Genomic DNA, 25,564 nt, shown 5'->3' with positions numbered 1-25,564 from the left:
ATAAACAGAATAAACTCTTTTTAAGACACCTAATCAGCAGCTTAACTATCAAGCAATTATATTCCATAATATTCCAAACTGCCAAAGGCAACTCAGAACTGGGTCGGATAACTGATGTTACTCTATTTATAGGTCAAAAAGTCAACCGTACCATATCAAGGATGGATCAATATAAAAAGGATGTTTTCTAACAGTTTTTAACATTACCTGCCAATTATTCTTATTCCATTAAGTCCATAATATAAATGCCCGACATCAACATCCTTTTCATCTGTATGATATTGATGCTGAAACCTGATTTGTATTTGTGAAGCTTCAACAAACGACATTAAATCCGGTGTACTGTAGAATGCTAAGTAGCCTGGCCGGTCGGGTGATAATAAATCCAAAGTCACATTTCCACTTGAAAACTGGATTTCATCCGGCCTAATATAAGTTTGTCACTTAATATTTTTGTTATATGATTGAATTCCTTTTTGATTATCTGTATATATATGCCATACTATTTCTAAGTGTTCTAACATTTCATATTTTCAAGCTTATATATTAAATTTGTTTTTATAATTACAAAAAACTTAACTGGTAAATTTATAAGCAAAAAAGAACACTAGTTTACCAAAAAAAACGTTTATAAAGTAGGCCTATACAAAAACAGGTAACTAGGTTAACTTGAGCCTTAGCTTCCCTTAAACGTAAACAAACGCTAACTGTATTTGCAAAAACTCACGAAGCATAAAGCCTATGTTAAGCCATACTTACGGCGGAAATTGCCTGCAGTTCACACTACTCGGATTAGTAAGTTCTTGAAAGGGAGGCGAAGAAAAACGTTGTAAACAGTCGTCTGCGTAATATCCCCATGGTACAAAACCTTCAGTGTTGTTCGACAGTCTACTTAAAGTAATTGCTTTCGGTTGAGGACTGTAAAACTCCATAACGATGTAAAATATCTGTGAAATATTTGTGAAAAATACTTATATGTGCAACTAAAATGTTTGAAATCATATTTGGGCCTTTTTCAACGCACGTTAATTAAAAAAAACGTCTTTTAAAAAGGCAATTTTTTAGGCGCGTTTTTGTAGTAACGCATGGTTGCGTTAATATATACTATTTTTACTTAGCTTAGCTGTTTTGTTAAAGTCGATGTTCGGTGTAGTAAGAAAACTTGCTACACCACCATAAAGTCGTGGGTTCAATCCTCACTGCTCTCATGCTGTAGCGCCCTTAAGTAAGGTGCTATCAAAGGTATGAACTTCTGGTGAACCAACACTATAGGTTTAAACTTACATAAAGAAATTTCTGTACCTGATATTCACCATTTTCTAGGTCAATGTTGATGGTAACCCCGCCAGGCATGTATAACTTCCTAGACGAAACCCATGTGGTTGTGACGTCACCGTCGTTAATGTATTCAAGAGGGTGGGCATCTTCTTCCAACCGTAGAACACGACTTGAAATATCGGTGTCAGGAACCCCGTTAGGAATGCAAAACCTAAACACGTAATTGTTAAGAGTTAGGACTGTATTTCAGCACGTGAATCAAAATTTTTAAAAGTGTATAAATATACCTTTCTTCGAGGGGGTGTATCCTAGGAAAACCTTCTGGACACAAGCAATTTGATTGGATGTTTGCTTCAGGAAAAATACCGGTCACAAGGGCTTGTATCTCCCGGTTGGTTAAAGCCTTGTCATACCAATGAAACAACTGCATCAAACCAATGTACTGTGCGGTAGCTAAATAGTAAGACATAATCTTATTTTCTAACAACTTCAAGTATTTTTACATAATAAGGTATAACATTAACAAGTACAAAAAGGCAACTGCTCCAAATATAAATGTAACATCAAAATAATAAAAACATTCAACCTTTTAATACCACAACAGTTACAACACCAATAAATGTTCAAGACACCCGTGATCTTTACCTTAATATAATAACACCATAATATAAAAATCAATAAACAACAACCCAAATAATGATATGTTAAAAGACTGACACCAATGAAACTGCCTTCGCAAAATGTCAAATTATTACAATAACCATGATCCCATGCTTTGTCTTACTATTTGATCCAACCGTGGTTTCTTTTTCAATAAATTGAGCAAACTCAGAAGATTCGTTCCATTCTGTATCCGTATTGTTATTTAAAGTAAATTTAAAGTTAACTAAATACCTGTTTTAATTTTATTATATATATAAAGTATTACAACTATATAAGCTTCTTTTATTGAAAATATTAACCAGTTTCAAGTTGTCCATATTAACACGAACCAATAATCTATGTTTAAGCCTGGTTAACTGTCTTTAAAATACCTACATAACCCAAAGCCCTATAGATCTTTAATAAATATTTTGCTTATTAATTTAAATTACAAAATTTCTAACAAACTATAACATTATCTATCAGTAAACGTTTAACTTTTAACGTACCTCTTACACGTTGACCGATTCTTAGCATAGGTCCGTTGTTTAAATCAACCATAGGTACATCTAGTTTGTCTGTTACGTACGGTGTTCCATCCGCTTCATTACCATTTACAAATACACTTATATCACGACCGTACACCTGTATGGTTAAATGATTCCATCGCCCGCTTGGAAAAGGTACCTGAAGGACTTTGTAATGGGAGGCTCGATCTGCACCACGATATTGCATCGCGATAGACGATCCAGATATAAATATGGTAAGAACAACAACTTTTTGAAGGCCAGGACCGGCAATTTTCTCAAAGATAACTCTACAAATTAAAGGTTTCATTTTGGTAATTTTCTTGTATTGTAATGTTTTAAAATGAGTAAATAAAGTACTAAATAAGATTTGGTTAAATGACAAACTTCCCAAGCTATCCTTTTTTACACAGGTTCTTTTATATATTTCTTAGCCGAAGATGTTATTTTCCTATTAAATATTACCTGATTATAAACCTGGAAAGCTAGGTGTGACTTTATGAACTTTTTTTTAAATATATAGGATTTTTTAGTTGTTTTATATTACTATTTTAACCCACCCTGCAGTTCTTGGGGCTTGTTTAAGCCACACAGTCAATGTAAATTGGCCATTTCTTCCCATTCTCGGTACACTGCTCGGTGTAATTCGGCTTGTAGGATAATTTCTGAACTCGAAGGAATGAGCTCCTGGTATCAAAGTATCCAGGTAATTTGGTATTACGCCTGTCCCCGCGTCTCCATTTAAAAGGTTAAGAAATCTAAAAAAATAAATATTCACGAAATGGATTTTTATTATATTGTAAAACCAAATGGTAAAGGTTAATTATAGCAAAGTTTTATGTGATTACACCAAGACTGAAAGACACTCTAGATAATATATAAAAGTTCGTTTAACATTGGTTTTAAGTCATGGTTAATGTCTTTCCATATTATAAAATTAGTCAGTAGATAACAGGTACTTACTTTTAAAAAATCCAAAAAACAAAAATAACCTTGTTAGATTAATATAAATTTAAAATGTTTTTTGTTACCTTGGAGTGTCTGTGTTCCTATCTCGTACAGGACATTCTTGGTTGCAAGTTTTTCCATTACAGGCTCCATTCCTCATACCTTCCTCGCTTTCAGCAGGTGCACAAAACGAACTTGGTGTCTTCTCCCCGCAAGTTGCTTCTTCTGGCGTTGTTGTAATTCTTTTAAATTTACCAACGTCTTCTAAGGGTGGATGACTTGGGCCTTTATATTCTTGTGCTTGTGTTATATAAACCAACAGCAAGGTTAACAATATATAACGTTGATGTAATATATACTTCATTGTTTTTAAAAATGTAATTTAAATTTTGTTAGTTCTTCGTTTAATAGATTTTCTTTATTGCATTATTTTATTTCTTAAATTCAGAAGCAGTTTATCAAAATAGACATATAAAGTAAAGTTCAGTTATATAAAATATTTGAAATAAAGTATATTATATACCCTCTAAGTAAAACTATTCTAAACAAAATATATTCTTAAGTTAACTTTATTAATATATTTTTTCAAGTTAAAGTTTTTAAATACTTTTGTCTTTTAAAACTTATACACTATATAACCTTCTTAATACAAAAACTAATTTTTCTTAATACAAAAAACTAAATAAAGCACAAAGTGTGGACGTAGAAAATTAATGTTATCCTTGTTATCTTATAAATTTTGCATAGACCAGATGTGAATAATTTTACTTTAAAGATACTTATCTATAACTACATGCATCCATTCTTCATAAATTATTGATTTTATTTAAATTACAACACTTCTAAAACAAAATATTAAAATTTAAACTTGCGATCAGTTTTTTAAGTAACTTAAGAACAACAACCATAATTTATTATCAACAATGCAATTTATAGTGAAGTGTTTTTGCCTATTATTTTTTTAAATTTAATACATGATAAAAAGTAACATCATTTTTTAATCAGAATTTGACCTGTAAGTTCCGTTTTAATTGAATAATAGAACTGTAGTCAAAGGCATCATTTTAAAATGCTTAGCTATATAGAGTTATTTTTCATTTAGACAAATAAATATAAAATTGCATGTTATTTTTTAAACTGACTACACATTTTTCGTACTGACAATTATTACTATTCAACATAAGCAACAGAAGTTTCTATTTTTAAACCACAACCATCACAGACTAAAACAACAAACTTTTAAAACAGTCAGTTCGTTGCCATGACAATATTACCACGCAAATTTCAACTGCGAACCATACTTAAAACGCCTTTAAATTTTTCCATGTAAGAGCTAAGGGTAAAACAAATCACGTACTTGTCGTGTACTTAAAAATGCGCGAGTTAAACTAATGTGAAGTGATGTACTTTCAAGTGTTGACGTACCATTTCAAAATAATGACGTCACAAAATTGGAATTGATTACAAATAAAGTAATTATTTTTTTGTTACAAAGAAAATAAAATAATTTTTGTGAAAAAATTTTAATACTTTTCTAATTAAGATTTTACAAAATAATTTTTGCTTAAACTCTAATTTTTATGAAATTGTCAAAACAAAAATTTATATAAACTCGCATTTTATTAATTTTAAAATTAAGTTCAATGCAAATACATAAAGTACGTTTTTTGTATATAACATTAGCGTTCATACAACAGTACGTTATATTATAAACAGTTAGACCATACATACACAGATATAGATAACAACGGATTTGTTAATATTATAGAATGTCACCAAAATTAAAAAAAATTGAAAAGGAAAACCATTTTTTTTAATTTTTCATAAATATTTTTGCCAGTATAAAAAAAATTTTAAAAGTTAGAAAATCGAAAAAAAAATATTTGTCGAATTTTTTTTAATTTAATGTTTTTTGTATTTTTTTAAGCAGGATATTTTTAAGTAAATTTAAATCAATGATCCAAAAAGAAAGAAATTTGGATTGCTAGTAATAGAAATGTTAAATTTTACAATATGCTGACAGCAAAAACGAAATCTTTTCAGAATATTTCATTTAAAACACTGCATCAATAATTTACTACTTAAATTAACAACAGGGGAATGCGTATTTAAACTTCGGGCAATTCACGGACAATAAATGAAACAATTGTAATTAAAAATCAAGAAAAAATGATAACACAAATGTACCGAAAATATTAGGCGCACAATGTACCGATATCAATGAATAATTACAATGTATTATTAGTACGTACCGTATTGACTACTACTGCATATTGATTTGTTACAAAACGTAATTCTATATTGCTACACTAATTCTTAACTACTTTATTGCCTGCCGTACTATTCTTTAATCTCAAAAAAACACGATTTATACAACTATAAAAAAATGTTTGTCATGGTAACGTATCATATGACGTCAGCGGTTCATGATGTCATAAATCAGGCAATGTTTTGTCAAAATCGCGCGGTCGAACAAAAATTGCGATAAAAAATTGGAAAAAAATCCAGTCGGCGGTGGGCGCACAAGAGTTACATGTTACGGCTAAGGAGTTCATCCACATCTATGCTGCAAGGCTGGAAACAGTTCAAACTTTCGTCATAGTCCATCGTGCCTCCAACTACATCGTTGGAGGGTTGATAGTTGTTTGCTTGTCTAAGCTCTGGCCTAATAACATATCAAAACATTAATTTTGCAGAAAAAATACAAGAAAAAATTTTCGCGCCAAAACTAAACACGTGACTTACACATCATACTGTATGGGGTTATGTAAGGTCACTGGAGTGGGGCTATGTATGGAGAGCTGGGCTTCGTAGCTACTTGCAGGTGTGCTCGGAGCGCTCTGATCACCCATCAGACTCATGTTTAATATATTGCTATAGAAAAATTAAAAAAAAAAAATTGATATACATTTTAAGGCGAATTTTATCATAAAAAAAAACAAACAATTAGTTTAAGAAACCAAAGTAAAAAAATAGACTCTTAATGTTTAAAACACAATGACAAATAAAGCAAAAATGTTTGGACTATCTTAAATGCTGGTAACAACCAAAAGTTAATTAGCTAAAAATAAAAAATGCCTTTTTTACCTGTGTGGAATTGTAATAGTTTGCATTAATTCTGCTGTAACATAACCGCCTCTTTCAGCTGCAAAAATAAGATTAAAAATTAAACTTTTGTTACAAACAAAAATGCGCGCCAAAAATTTAACTTTTCACTCACGTGACTCGCTTATCGATTTGCTGTAATATTGCCCGAAAACTTCGTCTTTCGTTTGTTGGGTGTCGTCAGACTTACAAATATAAAGCAGTTGGTCTAAATCTTTTATGCGGTCCGCTAAAGACCGAATACCGTAGTCACGTAGCGTCTGCGGCTGAAGGTTCCATACTCTAGCTATGCCTGAAAAAAACATTTGTTTATTGCGAGTAGGTTTAGATAAAGTTTATGGGTTAACCGAAGGGCAATTTGCAAAGCCGAAATCACAACAATGTATATTGGTAAACAACACACTTCTTATACAGTTTTTTACATATTCCTTAGTTCTTTACAAAATACCATCACTGCTTTAGGTAAAAAGTTAGTTAAAAAAAACAAAACAAAATGCCAGCAGTGGGAATCGAACTTGAGACGTTACAAAAAAATTCTTAATCTTCACCTTTCTCCGATTCTGCAGTCCAAGCTATTGTCAATCCTCCAATTTCAGAGTCGGAATAACGAAGTAAAAATGTTGCAAGAGATTTTGAAAGCAATTTTTCTTGTGATTCTGCTTTACCAATAAACCCAATAATTGCCCTATAAAAAAAAACACAATAGGAAAATGTTAAAAAATTAAACAAGATTAAATTTGTAAAATCCTAAAAAAGATCAAATTTTTATTTCCTTACAAAAAATAGTAGAAACTTTAATAAGATCAAATTTTTAAGTTACAAAAAACTGATTTTTTTACCCGTCGTTCCAGTGTTGTTGCAAATGCTTGCTTTTTGTTAACTCCATGACTCCGTTAAACCACTGCCAGAATGTGAAATTTCGATTAAGAAGCGGTTCTCTGTTGAATTGCGCCCATGAGATTAACTTGTCCGAATTCGCTGGCACATTTTGTCCTATAAAAGTTAAGTCAATTTAGATTTAACTTAACTTTATTAAATTGCGACATAACTTACACAAAAAAACGCTATGATATTGCAAATCATTGAAAAAGTAATGTTTTCGTATTTATATAAAACAGAAAAATATAAGCAAAAACATTAACGCTATCAGGATTTAAACCTAAGATGTTGTAGGTACAAAAACACAATGTATACGGCTTAAAGTTATGCAATATAACGCCAAAAATACACAAAAAATATAGAAATAATTTTTAAATAAAATTACATATTAAAACTTACTGAAAACTTTGTAAGCCAGATATTGTTTAGCTTGCTGAGTAAGTCCTCTATTGCTATGACACTCATGTCTCCATTTATAATCTAGTGCTTCAATCAGTTGACACCATGGCACTTTATCAGGGATATGAAAGGGAATACGACCCTGTATAAAAAAATATTTAAACTTTTTTTTATTTTAGTGTTAAAATTTGTAATATAACTTTGTAGGATTTATTATTAAAAATTATAGTAATATAGTTTAAATACAACAAATATAAACATTACTTTTTACAGATTAAATATTTAAAAAGAAATTAAATTAAAAATTAAACCAAATAAAAATTAATACAACATTTCCTACTACAATTAAATTAATTTTAATTTTTTTTTTATAAATACGTATTGCCCTGCAAATTAATGGCAAATATATTTTTATACAAAGTTAATTTACCAAGTCAACTTATTCAAAACACAGTTTAAGATTCTAAATAAAAGGTTACAAATTGCTTTGCAAATTACTTGCAAATATAGATTTATATAAAAAGGTTTAAAAATTCAAAAAAAGGTTACTTATTGCTCTACAAATTACTGGCAATAGGTCTATAAAAAATTAACCCGTTTATACATAATCTAATCAGTTTTTTTTAACTAATAATTCCGCATTGTCATATAAATTAGGGGTATATATAAAAAAAAATTATAGTGATTTAACGACAAAATTAATTTTTGCGATTTGCGCCTAAATTTTTCGTGCATATGGCACCTTATACGAGAAAGCATTATCCCATAGAACTGTACCCCGCGCGTTGCAATCTTGGCTTACGTTAACTATCACCACAACAGGGAGAGATGTGGTGAAAGGCTACAAAAAATAATCTAGTTAGAACTGGTTAGAACCGGTTTTGTACCTGTTCCGCGAATGCGTTGTCCCATAATATGCTGGCTGCTGCGTTTGCTTCTTGGTTGCCGTGTACTATTACTACAACTGGTAAGGATAAGGTCTAAGTATATAAAAACAGATCACATAAAATTAACAAAAAAAAATTGATTTTGAATTTGATTTAATATTTGAGATACTTAAAAATATTTTTTTTATTCAACGTTTAAATATTTAATTTGGGATTACAAAATTTACTTTTCCATGGTATTAATTTTTAGTCTACTCTTTTTAAGAACATATTTATAAATTAATTTATAAAAAAAATGATTGTAAATATATTATATGTGTTAAAATACTTTTTAATTTCAGCATTTAATTATATCCTTGTTTGTTAAACAAAAATTTACACAATATTTTGCCAAGGGCAATGGTTATAAAACATTACAAGCTTTGTATTTTAATTGTTTGTACCAAAAATAAAGTTAATCTTAAGATAAAAATTATATCTCAATTAACTTAAGTTTGTTTTAAAAAAATAAATAAAATATAAAATTCAAAATGTAAAGAGAATTAAACAACTAAACATTAATCCTAGTTCTAGTAAAAAGTGTAACAAAATTTTAATTAAATAAAAAAAATTTGTTTTTTAATTTCTTTTTTTACCCGAACTTGGAAGACTAATTCGTTCCCCCCAACACTGAATCTCGATTGGAACAAAACTGTGAATTTTTCCTCAGTGACTGCCTCTGCACCTCGCTTGTCCGAACGTTTAATTCGACGGAGTGACTAAAAATATTAAACAATAAAGTTGGTAAAATTATTTGGTAAAAAATATTTAATTTTTTAAATAAAAGTTCTTATTGTTTTATTAGTTTATTTTTTTGCAAATTTAGATATCTTCAATACATTATCACGTTAAAATTTATATTAGAACTCCAAAAATAATATAGGCAATGTTTACAAGAAATTGTCCAAATTAAAATAAAAAAAAAACATATTAAATAATAAGATATTTTTTTAAAATATTGTCCATGAGAAAATAAAGTTAATAAATTAAATTAAAAAAACTCTTAAGAAAGTTTTTATAAGACATCGTATTAAATAAACAAAACAGTAACTTTTGTGCATTAACTAATTTTAATTTAAAACACAATATAATTTGATTTATTTGTATGTACCTTTATAACAACTAATTTTAGAAAAAACTAACTTAAAAAAAAAAAATTATTTTTTTTTTTTTTTTTTTTTTTTTTAATTTTTTTTTGTATATATCTTTATCCTCCATGTGGGAAAGTCGAATGCGCGACTTAAACATAGGGTAACATCAGTTACTCCGACCCAGTCTCGAGTTGTCTGTGGCAGTTTGGGATATTATAGATTATAATTGCCTGATAATTATACTGCTGATTAAGTGCTGGCTCAGCAGGAGTTCATACCGTTTATAGCACCTTACGCAAGGGCGCTACAGCATGAGATCAGTGGGGATTAAACCCACGACCTCATGTGTGGTGTAGCAAGTGTTCTTACCTCTACACCAAGCTGCCGGTAAAAAGCACCCTGAATGGAAAAATATATTTGATTTTTATGTATATTTAAACTTACTTACCATGTTACGAAAACTGACACTTAGTATTCCAGATTGAGGATGATATTCCATTACACTTTCAGGGTTAAGTATTTCGCCACTCATGTCAGTTATACTAAAAATAAACTTGGAAGTTCAGTAAAAGAAAAAAATTAGAAATTGTGAATAATTAGTTTGGTTAAATCCCGTGTACTGTATAGTTACTGTTGCAATAAATATATATCATTTAAACATTTTTAAAAAAATCTGATTTTTGATAAGTTAGTGTGTTGTTAAATTAAAAAAAAATACCTAATTAAAACTGTTATACTACAAATAAATATGCAAAATAAAAAAAAAAAATGTTAAATTTCAACTATCAAAAAACCTGCTTGAAAATTAAATTATTTTGACTACCTGCATAAATTACAAAAAACAGATATTTTAAATACAAAAACACATTTTTATTAATAAAATGTTTAAAGTTTAGCTTGCCTTCTTGTCGAGTCGTTCTTTAGCAAGTGCTGGGCCTGGGCTTCGTTAATAATACTTGCCTTAACAGTCGGCGGGTTCATGTGTACGTTTAATTTTCCACCAACAAGCAGCCGGATGGTAGCGCCAAAGCGCGTCTGGGTTTTTAAAACTTGTGGCGGCTGCTTCTCGATTATAAAGGTGCTAAAAAAGATAAAAAAATTCAACTAAAAATATTAAAGTTTGCAAGGAAAAAAGATTTTAATTTACCAAAGTTATAACGTTTTAATGCAAATGACATTGTTTTGATCCAATGGGCTATTAAACGTGGGTTCAATCCCCACCGATTTCATTCTGTAGCGCCCTTGAGTAAGGCGCTTTAAACGGTATAAACTCCTACTAAGCCAGCACTTAATCAGCAGTATAATTACCGGGCAATTATAATCTATATAATATCCCAAACTGAGAAAGTCAACTCGAGACTGGGTCGGAGTAACTGATGTTACCCTATGTTTAAGTCGCGCATTCGACTTTCCCACATCGAAGATAAAGATATATGTACAAAAAAAAACAGTAATTTTAAAATGTTGTATTAAAACTTAGACTAAAATAACTCGGGATTATACTCAAACAGCTGTTAACACACATTTTTGATTTGTAACCAATGTTACTCGCGCTGCAGTCATTTGAGTTTATTTATATGAAATTTGATAAACATAGCAAGAACGAAATACGAAACCTGACAAGTCAAAATACGCTTAGTTATAAAATGTGTTCATCAAATATATTAACGATATATTCATGCATCTTGATGTTAATAATTTAATTATGCAGTATTTATATACCTTTGCATTGTTTTATTTTGCCATTTCTTATAGTAATATTTGTTATTTTGCCTCAACTTTGTGTAGACTTTGTTTCTTGTATGTATAATTAATCTTCTGATAAACTACCCATTGAGTGTAAGAAATTTAGTCAACTGATTACTTCAAAGGCGTCATGGTAAAAATCGAACTAACATTCAGTAAACACTAACATAAAGCAACACAAAATGGGTTTCGGGTTCGAGCCGCACCAAAACCGTATTATTAGCCCTTGAGCACAGCGTTTGTAGATAGATTCAACATTTTAAATATTAAACCCTTTTCCAATCAAAATACAAAAACCTATTTCGTAAATGTGATACGAAAAAAATAAGTAACTTTACCTTGTTACAAGTGTGGACAGCAGAGCAGTGATTGTTGCATTAAGATCGGGCAAAACATCCCGACCCGGGTTGTTGATTGGAAGTTGTTGACGTTGAATTTCGACCCGTTTGATTTGCTGACGATTCTGCCAGATTATTTCTGCCAGCTGTTCACACCTGATTCGAAATTAAATAATTTTAATAATTAAAATGTTTAAATAAACGGCAGCGTGGTGTGGTGGTCAAAACACTTGGATTCACTTCATAAGTTCGTAAGTTTGATCCCCACTGCTCTTATGCTGTAGCAACCTAAAATAAGCGCTATAACCTTCTTCTAAGACAACACTTAATCAGCAGCTTAATTATCAATTATAATTTATAATATTCCAAACTGCCAAGGAAAACTTGAGACTTGGTCGAGGTAACAAATGTTACTTTATGTATGGGTCGTAAAGTCAAACTTTCCACATCAAGGATAAATAAATACAAAAAATTCACATTTGCTACAACATTCTTCTATACTTTGCATAGTATTTTATAAAATAAGTTATACACTTTCTTTAAAAGGGACTACGGTATAAAGCTTTTAAATTTACCATTGCTGAAGTTGATCTAAATTAGCTTCTTGTTGAACTCCATTATAAGCGAGCGCCTGCGATCTTTTCCATTTGATCAATTCTTCGTCCAGGATTTGATTTTGCAGCTGGGTGAGTAAAGTAAACGTTTCTTCGTGGCGTTTTGCTAAACTCTGTAAAATAAAATTAAAAAACATCAAGACATTTGCAGCCTCGTGATATTGTCTAATTATAATCCAAATACGAATTGGGTTAGACTCTGCAGAAGGCTAGTACTGTTTAGTCAAAGTTGTTTGATTTGGAAACAGTTAAAATAAACTTATAATACCACTTTAACAGGTTAGATATACAAATATACTTACGGCTCTTAGTTGTTGTAACTTCTGAGCTTCTTCCCTCAACAATTTGTCCACTTCTCTTTGTTTTCTTTGCAAAGGAGGTTCAAGTGAAATACGGGTTTGGTCGTTTCGATCCAACAACTGCAGTTGCTGTAGATCAGCTAAAAATAAAGTTTTCTTGATGAAACCAAAGATTACTGATAAATCGTAATTAAATAAAACTAATTTTATAATTAATTATAAGTTCACAAATAGATTCTTATTATAACAGTCTTTTTGATTCAGCATAGTTATAAAATATATGATATTAAATAAATTAATTAACTTAAAATTCACAAATTGCTTCTTTATAAAATTTACTTTTAGTTTAGCAATATATTGTTAATAAAAAAAGTAAGTATTAAATAAATCAATACATTATTAATTTACTTTATATTAACAAATAGCTTTTATTGAAATGCCAAACTGGCAGACTTTTGCATCTTGCAAACTTTACACCCCAATTAATGTTCGTTAATTAAGATGAATTAGCAGGAAAATAATAACAAACAATATATGGCAGCATGCTGTATGGTAGTTTTTCTATCACGAAAATTAATCATTTATTACCAAACGTGTATAGTATGTCTTTAAAATTAAAAAAAAACGCATCTTTTAATTCCCCAAACACTACAATAAAAATTAAACAAAATGTGAAAAAGATCACAAAAATATTTCTTGATATTTTTGGCTGTTTTTATATTTTAAGTTGCATAAAAAATTACAAAATTACTTGATATTTTTAAGCTGTCTTGGTAATTGATGACAAAATATTCCTGTTGTGATTGGAGTTTACGTAAATCGTTTTCTGTATCCCGTGTCATTGCTGATATTCTTTCTAATTCTCGGTTAATGTGAAGAACCTTCTCAGATTGCTGGTTGTTTCTCATGTGGTTTCCACCATCCATTAACTGAAGAAAATATAATTTTATTTACTCTAACGATAAACACTGTCGGCAGCGTGGTGTAGTAGTTAGAAAAAAAACACTTGGCTTTACTATAGAAGGTTTTAGGTTCGATCCCCACTGCTCTCTTGCTCCCAAAGTAAGGTGAAACAGTATGTAATTCTGCTGAGCCAAACTTTATCAGAAGCCAAATCATTGAATAATTATAAACTATAATATTTTAAACCGTCGGGACAACTTGAAACTGGGTCGGGGTTACTGATGTTATTTTATGTTTATGTCGTAAAGTCAACCTTTTGAATCGAGAATAAATAAATAAAAAAAATACATAAAATGCTTATTACAACCTAAATATAACTAAAAAACATTTATACCACTAAAATACTATATTTACAAATAAATTCAAACAAAATATAAAACAAAATTGTTTTATTAGATAAAATCTTAAAATAGAAATAAAACTTTAAAAAACGAAAATCAACAACACATATACAAATTACTCCAAAAACACAAATAACTGTTAGGTTTTTTAAATGGTTTAAAACGTCATAACAAATACTCATACATCACAAATTCTCTTGATGTTTAGTCACAAGGTAGTTAAAATTACAACATAAACACAGGAGTAATAAAACAAGTTTACAACTTTTAGCTTACTGTAAGTAAAAGGTATGCAGTTTTTTTTTTGATTACTGTTTAAATATATAATATTTTAAACAATTTTAAATAGAATAATTTTTGTAAGCCAATTTTTTTTAACAGATAAATTAAGTTAAAAAAGTCAAAAGTTAAAATCATCCAAAGATACTAATAGAAAGTAAGTTATAACAAACGTGTTAGATTTATTTAAATACGTTATTTATAACGTAAAAATAACTTTTAAAAATAAATTAACATTTGTGTAATACGGCAACCTTAAATAAAATATACCCAATATGATTTATGCTAAAATAAAAAATTAAATTATTTAAAAAAAATTATTCTAAATTTAGGTCATCTATATATTCTATACAAGTCTACCTATATAATGTGGCTTAATAGACGACATATGTATATGTATATATATAGATTATATAAAAAATAAGAAAACAGCCATTTGCGGTACGTGAGTAAATAAACTAGTAGAGCGGGCTATCTACTAACAGTCAATTTTTAACGCCATTTTGCATTTTCAATCCTAATTTTTCTAATAAATTAGTTTTATGGTAGTTGACCCAGTTTTTACTTACCGAATTAGCATGTTGAACCAACCGGGTTTCAATTGACAAAATTTTCTTTACCGTCCGAACAAGCTCAAGCGGTGCAGGGCCATATACGTTCTAAACACGACAATATTTACGTTAGGTAAACAGCACACCGACAACGTGGTGTTGTTTTGTAGCCTAACTAATCTAGCGTCTAGTTATTGTAAACTAGCAGTTTTTTGTTAAACAGGTTTAAAGTAATTGGCAATTAAGTTTTGGTAAATGTGTATTCTTGAAATTGATCATTAATAGTTTGCAAACAACTGTAACAACTAAATTAAAAGTGTGTTCAATAGAAATAATATTGACATTGTTTAATCCTTTTTATCGAAATCTAGTTTAATATTTTTAAAATAGATTTCTTGTAAAAGATAGTCTACTTGACCTGGCCTAGTTTTAAGTTGTATTATTAAATTATTATGGCGGTATTATTTTCCAACTAATATATCTGTTTGTTGGTTAAATACATTACATCAAGACGTTATTAACATTTTTTATGAAGATATTTAAATTAAAATAATAAAAGATTCTTATATGTAGGTAAAATTTAAATAAATCGAATTAGAATTACATAAATAGAACAAACTTACTTTGAAATGCGAAGCAATTTCACTGAAATGAAGTCGCTGTAAGAAATCCCTTCCTTCAGTTAGTTGATCGCATTGTTTTTGTATCTCGCCCAAGAAAGTATCAAGAATATATCGGGCATGCGGTTCATCGTTTGGAATGTTATCAGGGTCTAATTGATCCCTAAGAACAAAAAAAATAAATAAAACAAAGATGAATAAAATTCTATAAAGCCTTTTTATTCAAAAATTTAAAATAAACTGAATAACATTAGAGCACACATAAACTGTAAGGCAATCTAGTTTATTATGAAAAAACAAAACTTCAGAACAAACAATCTGTTAAATTTGATTTAAATTTAAATTCTTCTTCATTTAATTGCTAGTTTCAAAAATTATAACTTTCACAATTTGCCTTTTTTCAATTCGTACAATTAAAAATATATTTAGAATATAAATATTTAATCTTTATTAATAATATGTTATACAAGATATAATAAAACTAACCTGACAATAAAATACCAAATAAATTAAAATGACCTTACAAAAAAAAATTATTTTAAATTAAAAATATTTTAACAGTAAATTAAAAATTTGTAATAAGAAATGGTAAATACAAATTGGATTAGATAAATTACCATCAATTTCGAATGTAGAAAATACAAAAATAAAAGCATTACACCATTGTCATGACAAAGTATTTAAATATTACTAAATTTAACACCAAACGACAAAAAGAACATAAAAACTATTAATCACTTAACCAAATTTTCCCATCACTCACTAAAAAACAGACATTGTTGACATTCGATGACGTCATAAAGCCATGATCGACTGCGTCGTCATTTTTCAAGTGCCGTCATATTTTTAACACATAATTTTTTAGTTTATCATGACACACCAAATACAGTTAAAGATTTGAGTTCTGTGAATATGCCATAACATACTATTGAAACCATGTATAAATATCAAATAAATATGGCATAGTTTACACCATGATATTTGCCATTGTTTCTAATGCTTTTACATTGCTCTTAAATTGCAACTGCCAATACTGCATAATAAATTTCAATATTTTACCATGATTGGCGCTCAATAATGTCGGCAAAATAATGCCGGAATTCAATCGGAAAATTCGGTCCGTAAAGGTTCTGAATTTGCCGCAACGAGTCGCCCTCTAGTTCGCGAACTTTTGCCCAGAGCGACATTTTTCGAGGACCTCCGACGGAAGAGGACGCGTGAAGTTGATCTGAAACAAAAGAAAATAAAATTTAACTTTAAATTGAACCTTCAAAATTTGCTCTTGAACTTGGCGTTTTTGAAAAGCCCATATAAAAATTAAAATAAAGGACCTATCATCATTACTTAAACAACTGTAACTTTTGTATAGTCACGAACTGGTATAACACCAACCTATAGGATCATGAATTTCTTGTTTAATGTTCATATCAGCATAATAGAAACCATTATGTGACTGTTGTTGTTGGTTTTGCTGTGGTGTCATTTGCTGCATATTGTTTTGCTGGCATTGAAGCATTCTTACTTCAATTTTTTAAGACTCTATTTCATCAAACATTCGTAAACTATTTTTTAAGGGTCTTACTGTATTCTAAAACTAAACACGTGAAAATTTTAAAATCTTCTTTGTTTAAATACTTAATTTTATTCGGTATTATGTATTATTAGTATGTTTTCCTTTAATATATAATATACTGCTTTTATTGACAAACTTGACATAATAACTTAAACTTTATGTCTATAAACCTGTCCATATATATAAAGTTTCTAATTTAATTTAAAAGATTATGCCCTTACTTTTAAGGCAAAAACAATTGTTCAAATGCTCGGTAAATTTTTGTAACCATAAAATAGATATTTTATATAGCTGACTAATATTTTAAATATTGACTCACTTAAAATGATTTTTTTTACAACTTTTACTCATATTCTGTTACGCATTTGGTTGGCTACTTAATTACATGTGATTTTTAACAGATTTGAACAAAGGAAAACCTTAATTGAACGTTACATCATTTAAAAATTAAACTTAAACTACCAATTACTTTAAAACGGCTGAAAAATTTAAGCTAAAATGTAAATCTAGGTCAAACTTTGTTTTAATTATTTAAACATGTAAAAAAAGAACAAAAATTCTATCCCCTTTTTGAAGTGTATTAACTAGTATTAAACAACCTATTTGCATACAAAATTTGCATATTAAACTTTAAACATTTAAACAACTTTTAACAAGGTAACTAACAGCTAAAACGAATATCAAGTTGCCCATTAAAACCCGCAGATCAAAAAAGCTTAAAAAAATATATAATCCATAAAACAGACTGTTCTTTTATTTGTACAAGTGGGCTACCCACAATCCCATAACAAGTTTGTTAAACAATTTAAGTTGGTCACAGGAGTTCTATTTATCGTGAGAACCAAAATTCAAAACAATTCAAAAAAACCTGGCATTTCGTGGTAACTTTTTGATAAGGGATATTCAAGAAATGATGTAAAACACAATTATAGTTATATAAAAATGTGGTATTTAGATTAAAAAACATTAAAACTCATAGTTTTGTATTAGTGGTAATGTTTGTTCCGTATTAATGTTACATAACTACAACTATGATTTAAATTGTGGGCAATTAATTTTTGTTAAAGTTACAGCCTTTTTTTTATTCCTAATGGTTAATTATCGTACTTTTATATTTTTATTAAAGCATTTTATTTTTTTCCTTAAATTAAAACATTTATTTTTAAAAGAAAATTGGTGTACTAATCCTACAAAAATTCATGATACTACAGAAACTCTAAAAATTAAAAACTTTTTTTTTTAATTTGACATTAAAATAAATTGTACTATTTTTTAAAAACATTGCCAATATTTATACAAAATCTTACTATTGCCAATAAAATTCACCCTTAAAAATCATCAAAATTAAGTTCATTCTAAAAACTTTCCTCAAAACATAAAACTAATACCCAAAGTTTTTCAATTTTTAGAAAAAAATACTGAATACCCTTTCCTATAAATGGCGTTCAAATTAACGGCTTATGGTTAAAGACCAGTCACCACAAGTGGAAGCCTCATTGGGCCTGAGGTCAATAATGTGGTCACACCTAACTCGTCTATGACGTCATACTTGCAAGTGTGTTCACGAATTTTAAACAAAAACAAGTTGAAAGACGTAAAAAACGTGATTAGGTTTTTGTTGTTGTTTAAGAAATTACAAACATTCAGTTTTTTGAGAAAGTGGATTCTAACTAATGTATAGGCTTAAAATTTAAATTTATTAAACTAATTTTTATCAAGCATTAAAAATTTTGAATTTCTATTATTTTGAAATGAACTGGAACTATTTTTAAAATATAAATAAACATTTTTTTTATTGAGAAAATAGTTTAAAATAATGTTTTGATAAACATAAATAACTTGATAAAATATCCTATTTTTTGTATATAAATTACATATTTATATTTTAACGTGATAAAATACCTGGTTTTAAATATTTGTCAATCTAAAACTAACATTAAAAATCTAAAACTAACATTTTTAAAACATAAAAAATTTTACCAAAATAAACTAATATGCTTTACTAGAAAATGTAAAAGTTTTTTCTAATCTTTAACAATTTTTAAAGTCTTAAAAACTACTAAAATATCTACAAACTCAAAGCTTATAAAATTTTCCAACAGACAAAAATTAAATTCGCAAAACTAAATCATAAAAATTTTGTCTGCTGGCAACAACAATAGTCAAAAATTAATGACCGAAAATTTAAAGTCTTTCAGAGGTAAAACGGGTTCAGTTTAGGCCCTTGGCAAGTACATTATGTTTAAGCGATAAACGATTGAAAAATAATTAATATTTACGACTTGACCGTTGTTTAATTAATGTCCTTATTTTAAATAGTTCATTTCATCTGATTATATGTTTTGTTAAGTGGTAGTACTATAATCTTGTTTTTAAAATTTAAATATTAAATACGTAAAAAATTTTAATCAAAATCTATCTACTGAAAGTTTTAACTTTAAAATATTTAACTTAACAAAGAAAGTCACTACACAAAAATAAACCATCTTTAGTTATTTTTTTAGCTTTTCAGACAAGATTTTTTTCTTGTTTTAAAGAACAATTAAAGTTTCGATCAAAAATAGAAAACCATTTGTCTTGTCTGTGCAGAATCCTTGTTTTGAAAGTTTGACTTCAAAATATACAAAAATAACTAAACTTATAATATCGTACGACTTTTAGTTTGGTAAATGTCCAATTTTTCTAGACAAACACGAATCTATTTCTTACAGTAGTTAACTAAAAACTTTTTTATATACAATACATGATTTTACATTACATGTACTTAAGTGTATTAAGAAAAAAAAATAATTAGCCAAATTATTTTTTATGACATTTCATCTTTTAAAATTCAATTATTAGAATTTTTTAAGCGATTCTTTTTTTTTGTTAAAACAGTTTTATTTAACTTAGATTGCACAACGTTTTCACATAACACGTTTTCGCCAAACTATTATAAAAATCTATAAATATAAAGTATTACAAAAAGCAAAGAAATTATCACATTTCTATTTAAAAGCATCATATTTTTACCTAAAAATGAAAACTTCGTCTAAATATTATTCCTTAACATTTTAACTTCAGGTTTTTACAGAATAAATACCATAAAAACTTGACTAAAATAACTTTTTTTGATATTTCCATATGCTAGCTATATTTGGGCACATAAACTAATTTGACATACAAAAATAAAGTTAACAAAAACATTTAAAATACTAAGTTCGTGCCGGACTGACTAATTAGTCTAAAAAATGCCAAAACGTGTAAACCAAAAATCTTATTTAAATTTAACAAATAACGACATGTTAGTTACGCAATTTTACACTAAATCAAATTGTTTTATATTTTACAATCTACATTTTGTTAAGATTTGATATAAACCATCTGTACTTGCACTAATCTTCAAATCAAATACAATCTACTGTTTGGAAAATATTGGCTTGCATACAAAACTATACTGTGCAGGAAAGTGCATTTCCTTTTAGAAGTCGTCATTTGTCATTAACTAGCTAAGGAAAAACGTTTTAAAAGAGGGTCGTTAATCATGTTGGCTGACTGGAAAAAACCTTAACTATGTCGCGTAATATATGAACAAACGTGAAAAAAAACGAAAAAGGCAACTGTTAAAAACACTTTGATAATCAACATAAAACTAAACCGCTTTTCGATTACTGAATTTGAACAACACTACCTCGTATTGGCTTAGCGTTAATTTCTGTGTATTCTTAAAGTAGCTATAAATATTTGTTGTTTTTAGAGATTACCTTAATGTTGTTCTATTCTTAGCAAGCATAGGCAAACAAACAACAACTACTGGAACGTTGTAAAAATGCAGTAAATTTAAGAGTTTACATAACGATGTTTTAGTGGTTTAAAAGTTGTAAAATAAAACCAAGTCATAAAAATTGAACCCAAAATTGTAGTTCATTTTAAAATGTTTTTTGATAACAAATTTATTTACATATTTCTTTACTAAAATAAATATTAATTTTATTATTTAAAAAACTTTACAAATTAGTATGTTTCAAAAAATATTAATGTATATGTCATATAAATTTTATAGTAACAAAAAACTAATTTAATATGCGTATTTTTCATTTAAATCAAGTCACTACGAACCTAAATTTTTTTTTTGATCTTGACACATTTTCTAAATAAATTTTTTGATCTTGACACATTTTCAGTAATTTCTGAGTCACCAAACCAACAAAAATTAAACTTACCAAACAATAGATAAAACTATAATCATGTTACTTAGAACCTAAATTACACAAACACGCTTTTAAAAGAAATTTTAACAAAACCAATAAATTATTGGGCCATTAATACGAGCATTTTTTAAAAAAAGATATATTTTTCCGTCAAGTATAGATATAATATTTAAAAAAAAAATTTGGTCTCATTTTTTAAATTAAAAAAAAAAACTTATAAAATCAACACACAACGCATTATTAATAAAAAACGCAAATTAATTAAGTTAAAATACATGTTATGTAATTCTACGTTTAACTTTTTTAATAAAAAGGCAATACTATCAATAGTTAAAACTCTATGTTTAACTTATTTGCGCAAATTTTCGTGGAATTTTATAGATAGCGAAATCAAAAAATTTAAAAATAGAATTGTAATTAATAATACAAATAAATCTTTTTTAGTGAATTATGATTAATGCTATATTTAAATTTATTAAAAAGACCGACAAAAAAGAATCCAAAATTCAACACGTTTTAAGTACATGTATTTTATTTTAAAAACATAAAAATTCTTGCATTACTAAATAAACAACCTAACATGCTTTATTAGGAGAAACCAAGTTTTCTACATCTACTATACCTTACTTAACTTAAACAAAAATCGATAGTTCAAACTCCTGTACGTTATACATTTTGAATTCCCATAACAAGAAAGCAGCCTATCTTGATGGCGGTTACTTATTTAACAAGTTATTGCAATAACATCAGTGATAAGAGTAACTCTAAACTAAGCCGCATTTACTCCAAACTGCAGGTATTTACATTTGGTTTGTGTGTCTACATACTCCATATAAACTTGGTGGGAGTTATGTAACATGTTGGTTTATATAACTTGAAATATCAAATATTACACTGAGTAAGACAACCATTTAAAGACTTAGTTATATTTTGTTGAATAACTTTGCTGCTGATATTGTAACAAAACAAATCAATTCTGTTGATAACACTTGATTAAGATTGATTTGGCGTAAAATTTCTTCTTTTCTAATAGACTGTCTTTTTTAGAACATGAATTACATGCAAAAATCGCTAAATAATAAAAACAACATGCATTTTTTTTCTACTATATTTGTTCCTACAACAACTAAAAAAGACTTTCTTGATAAAGTTTCTGCATACTTGTGTTTTCTCTTTCTTGTAAACCTTTGGTAAGCCGAATATAAGACCTGCAAAAACGTACCGAAAATTTCTTTACAAAATATAAGCCCAACCTACTCACCAAACTGTTAACGAAGTCTTAATAATTGACGCTATTCCAGGTTATTCATTCTCCGTGGATTGTTGGGATAAATATCTGCAAAACTTTGCCGTATGTTGCTGATGCCAATATGTCTTTAATTAAATGAATTGAAACCCTGTAGTTAACAATTAAAAAGGAAGTCAGCTATTTCCAGTTACGAGAAATTCCTACTCCTTAGTTAGAATTAAATACGAGAGTTCAATACAGTTTAAAATTGAACAAAACATCGTCGTTTTAGGTAAATAACGATAAAAAACAATAAGTTTATTAAAAATTAGAAAAAAATATTGCAATATATTTAGTTTATTGGAAATAACAGTTTTAATAAACAACTGTAAATTGTATGTTGTATACTAGTTGTTTTTATTAATTTAACTATTATTATATAGTTTAATAATTTTGTGTAAAACAGGCAAAAAATTAGTAATTACTCCTTAATAAATTCGTATTTAAAAAAGGGCGCTTTAGCTCCTACTAGCGGAAATCCTTTAAACAGATTTCCAAAAATTTGCAAATTAATACGATCTTTTAAACCTATTTTAAACATAAAGTTGTTCGTAATTTAAAAATAATAAAACTAGGATTATTATTGCTACATAACAAAAATTGCAAATTGACTTTAAGTTATATTTATTTATTATTTATTTTCCTACAAATAAAAACAAACTGGATTATCTACTACTTTTTTAGTTTTTAAAGTTTGTAAAATACGAAAAATTCTGACTATTAGTTAAAAAACGTAATCGTATCATACCTATGACTTACTAAATGCAAACAAATATATCCTAAAAAGCCTAACTAAGCTTAAATAGCCTGAAGCTGTACTAAACAAACATTAGTTGACGTTTAACGTTAACGAACTGGCGCTAAATAAAGCGCAAGCAATTTTTTTAAACGATATTTTAAAATTAAATATAAAAATTATTTTGTTAAATTTTTATTAAATAACATTTATTTGTTCTCATATTTAATAAGTTAAGTGACCAGTTTTTGATATATTATAAAACAAGGTGGTTGTGAAATAAATATACTGTTAGTATATATTCTCAAAATTTTGACCAACTGATTTATTATGTCATTTACTGTCACTTGTGGCATAAAAAACGTAAAAAAATAGCCATACATTTTTTTTTACAATTACAGTCCTTACTAATACACAATGTATTTTTAAAGATAAATGCAAAACTCCTTTACTTAAGGAAAGTAAAAAACAGATTGTTTGTAAATGAATGTTTTAAACTTCCTTATGTTTAGCTTGCAAAAACATATAATCTACATTTGCACCATATTGTGCATACAATTTGCTTATACCATAAATTTTAGTTATTAATTTATATTTAATTAGTTTATTTTGTATAGTAAAAATCCTTTTTAATTTTATTTGGTTTAGTTTTAAAAAAATTGATTTTCAACTTTTTTTTGTAAATTAACTTTAGTGGTAGACATACATGCTTACGACTAACTGATAAAATATATTTTAATAATTTAAAGAAAAGTATTTTTAATAAAAAAAATATTTTTTGCATATTTTAGTAAATACCAGAAACTACTCTTATTATGATCTATGTCACTACAGTATTTTCATGAACAAAATTTAGGTCCATATTTTATACTATTCCCCTCCTTGCCTCGATTTAAACTTTAAAATATTGTCAAAAATGTATTACCCCCTTCACAAAATTTTTTATTATATTTATTTTTGGCTAGGTTTATGATCAACTCTTACTGTCTTACAAACTTCTCTAAACTATTTTCTGTCTTTTTGTTCGATGCAGTATTTGCTGGTTGTTTAAAACTACTGTCTGACTGTAAAATCTTAAGAAGCTCTATTAACGTCGTCCGCTAAGTTTTATAAATACAGATTTTTTTTATTTTGCATGCTTGTCTGTCAGTCTCAACAGTCTGACAGTACAAACGTTAAATTTATATTTCCATCTCTTTAAAAATAATAACAAAATCAGTTACTTTTAATAATAAAATAAAGTAAGAAAGAAAAAAAATACCAATCTCAAAAAACTGAAAATACCATACCTACATAGTTACCTGTTTTTAAAAGTTCAATCCTTCGTTTTTACATGAACAGAACTTACAGAATATAAATAACACTGTTGCACTGCAAAAATGCAACAACACTAAAAATTTACAATAAACTAACAATTAGCCAATAGAAACCACTTTTAAATTACTGAACAAAACTATAAAGTTACACTCAATCTTGATGATAACCACAAGTTACTTATTAAACCACTGTGTGCTATACTAACAGCAATCCATGTTTTTGCAAAAATAATGCTAACACAAAAAGTAACATCGACAATACAAAAAATTAATATTTTAGGGATAGTTTAAATTAGGTTTTAAAATTTGGTGAAACGGTATATTACAATATTTTCTTAATTAATTAATAAATGTATTTTATAATATAAAAAAACGCCAATTAACAATAGTTTTTATTAGATTTTCAATAACTTTTTTAAAAGGAACATATGTGTTAATACTGATTTTAAGCAAAATCCAAGTTAAAGAACTCTAAATTATATAGATATAATTTTTTTTTATTCACATGTAATTACAAAATGACAACCCACCAGAATGACGTGTATTCAAAAATCGTTTAACAGGTCAGACGAATATTATTTGGCGCTTTGCCACTGGATAGTAATTAAGAAAACGCGTCAATAATTTTATGACCATAATTAAATAAACGTCACTACATTGTGTAATGCAAATTTTCTAATGCCTTTTAAGTTCATTTTGCAATAGAAAAAAATTCAATTCTATTTTAATTTATATTCTAATAAATGTAGTCAGTAAAACAAAAAAATTAAAAATTCCTTTAAATAAATTTTTTTTTGAATAATCATTACTAAAAATCTAAAAAAATATTATTTGTTAATTTAAACAAACCAAAATTTGCAAATAGAAGCTTTTTATGCAAAAAAAAATTAACTAAATTTAATTTACAGTTTGTAG

General features: G+C 27.7%; 2 protein-coding genes across 4 annotated transcripts in view; both read right to left on the bottom strand.

The window, feature by feature from the left end:
• The window catches only part of LOC145741811 (usherin-like), a 49,118-nt gene extending 45,359 nt beyond the window's left edge, over positions 1-3,759 (bottom strand). Inside the window, exons 1-7 of the mRNA XM_082559473.1 lie at positions 3,479-3,759; positions 3,008-3,205; positions 2,419-2,737; positions 1,566-1,765; positions 1,303-1,489; positions 760-947; positions 208-426 (exon numbers count right to left, since the gene is read on the bottom strand). Of these exons, the coding sequence (XP_082415599.1) occupies positions 208-426; positions 760-947; positions 1,303-1,489; positions 1,566-1,765; positions 2,419-2,737; positions 3,008-3,205; positions 3,479-3,759 (1,592 nt within the window). The remainder of the gene's footprint in view (positions 1-207; positions 427-759; positions 948-1,302; positions 1,490-1,565; positions 1,766-2,418; positions 2,738-3,007; positions 3,206-3,478) is intronic.
• A 1,284-nt stretch (positions 3,760-5,043) lies between these two features.
• LOC145744104 (signal transducer and activator of transcription 5B-like) lies at positions 5,044-24,799 on the bottom strand. Of its 3 annotated transcripts, XM_082562210.1 has the most exons (20): positions 24,635-24,799; positions 22,571-22,706; positions 16,606-16,774; positions 15,550-15,709; positions 14,945-15,034; positions 13,544-13,721; positions 12,796-12,932; positions 12,455-12,606; positions 11,880-12,035; positions 10,697-10,876; positions 10,244-10,337; positions 9,301-9,423; positions 8,666-8,758; positions 7,779-7,920; positions 7,340-7,493; positions 7,049-7,185; positions 6,616-6,792; positions 6,483-6,540; positions 6,141-6,269; positions 5,046-6,060 (listed from the first exon to the last, which is right to left on the bottom strand). In XM_082562210.1, the coding sequence occupies exons 3-20, from the start codon at positions 16,731-16,733 to the stop codon at positions 5,925-5,927; spliced, it is 2,424 nt and encodes an 807-aa protein (XP_082418336.1). In that variant the 5' UTR covers positions 16,734-16,774; positions 22,571-22,706; positions 24,635-24,799; the 3' UTR covers positions 5,046-5,924. The 3 variants fall into 3 exon arrangements, with proteins under 3 accessions (XP_082418334.1, XP_082418336.1, XP_082418335.1); XM_082562208.1 differs by lacking the exons at positions 22,571-22,706; positions 24,635-24,799 and adding an exon at positions 16,939-17,133 and having other exon boundaries at positions 5,044-6,060; XM_082562209.1 differs by lacking the exon at positions 24,635-24,799 and having other exon boundaries at positions 22,571-22,753.
• Positions 24,800-25,564: the final 765 nt, after the last annotated feature.

The sequence above is a fragment of the Corella eumyota genome, chromosome 2 (genome assembly GCF_963082875.1).
Source record: "Corella eumyota chromosome 2, kaCorEumy4.1, whole genome shotgun sequence".
NCBI lineage: Eukaryota > Metazoa > Chordata > Ascidiacea > Phlebobranchia > Corellidae > Corella > Corella eumyota.
The sequence above is the reverse complement of the archived record's forward strand: the minus strand, read 5'-3'. Positions and strand labels throughout refer to the sequence as shown.

Bases quoted from the DNA above. Each gene is read 5' to 3' on its own strand.
- LOC145744104 (XM_082562208.1), bottom strand. From the start codon at position 17,062: ATGCTTCAATGCCAGCAAAACAATATGCAGCAAATGACACCACAGCAA. The intron at 16,775-16,938 runs GTTGGTGTTATA...CTTTTGTTTCAG, and splicing joins AGAAATTCATGATCCTATAG to ATCAACTTCACGCGTCCTCT. The intron at 6,541-6,615 runs GTGAGTGAAAAG...TTATTTTTGCAG, and splicing joins CAAATCGATAAGCGAGTCAC to CTGAAAGAGGCGGTTATGTT.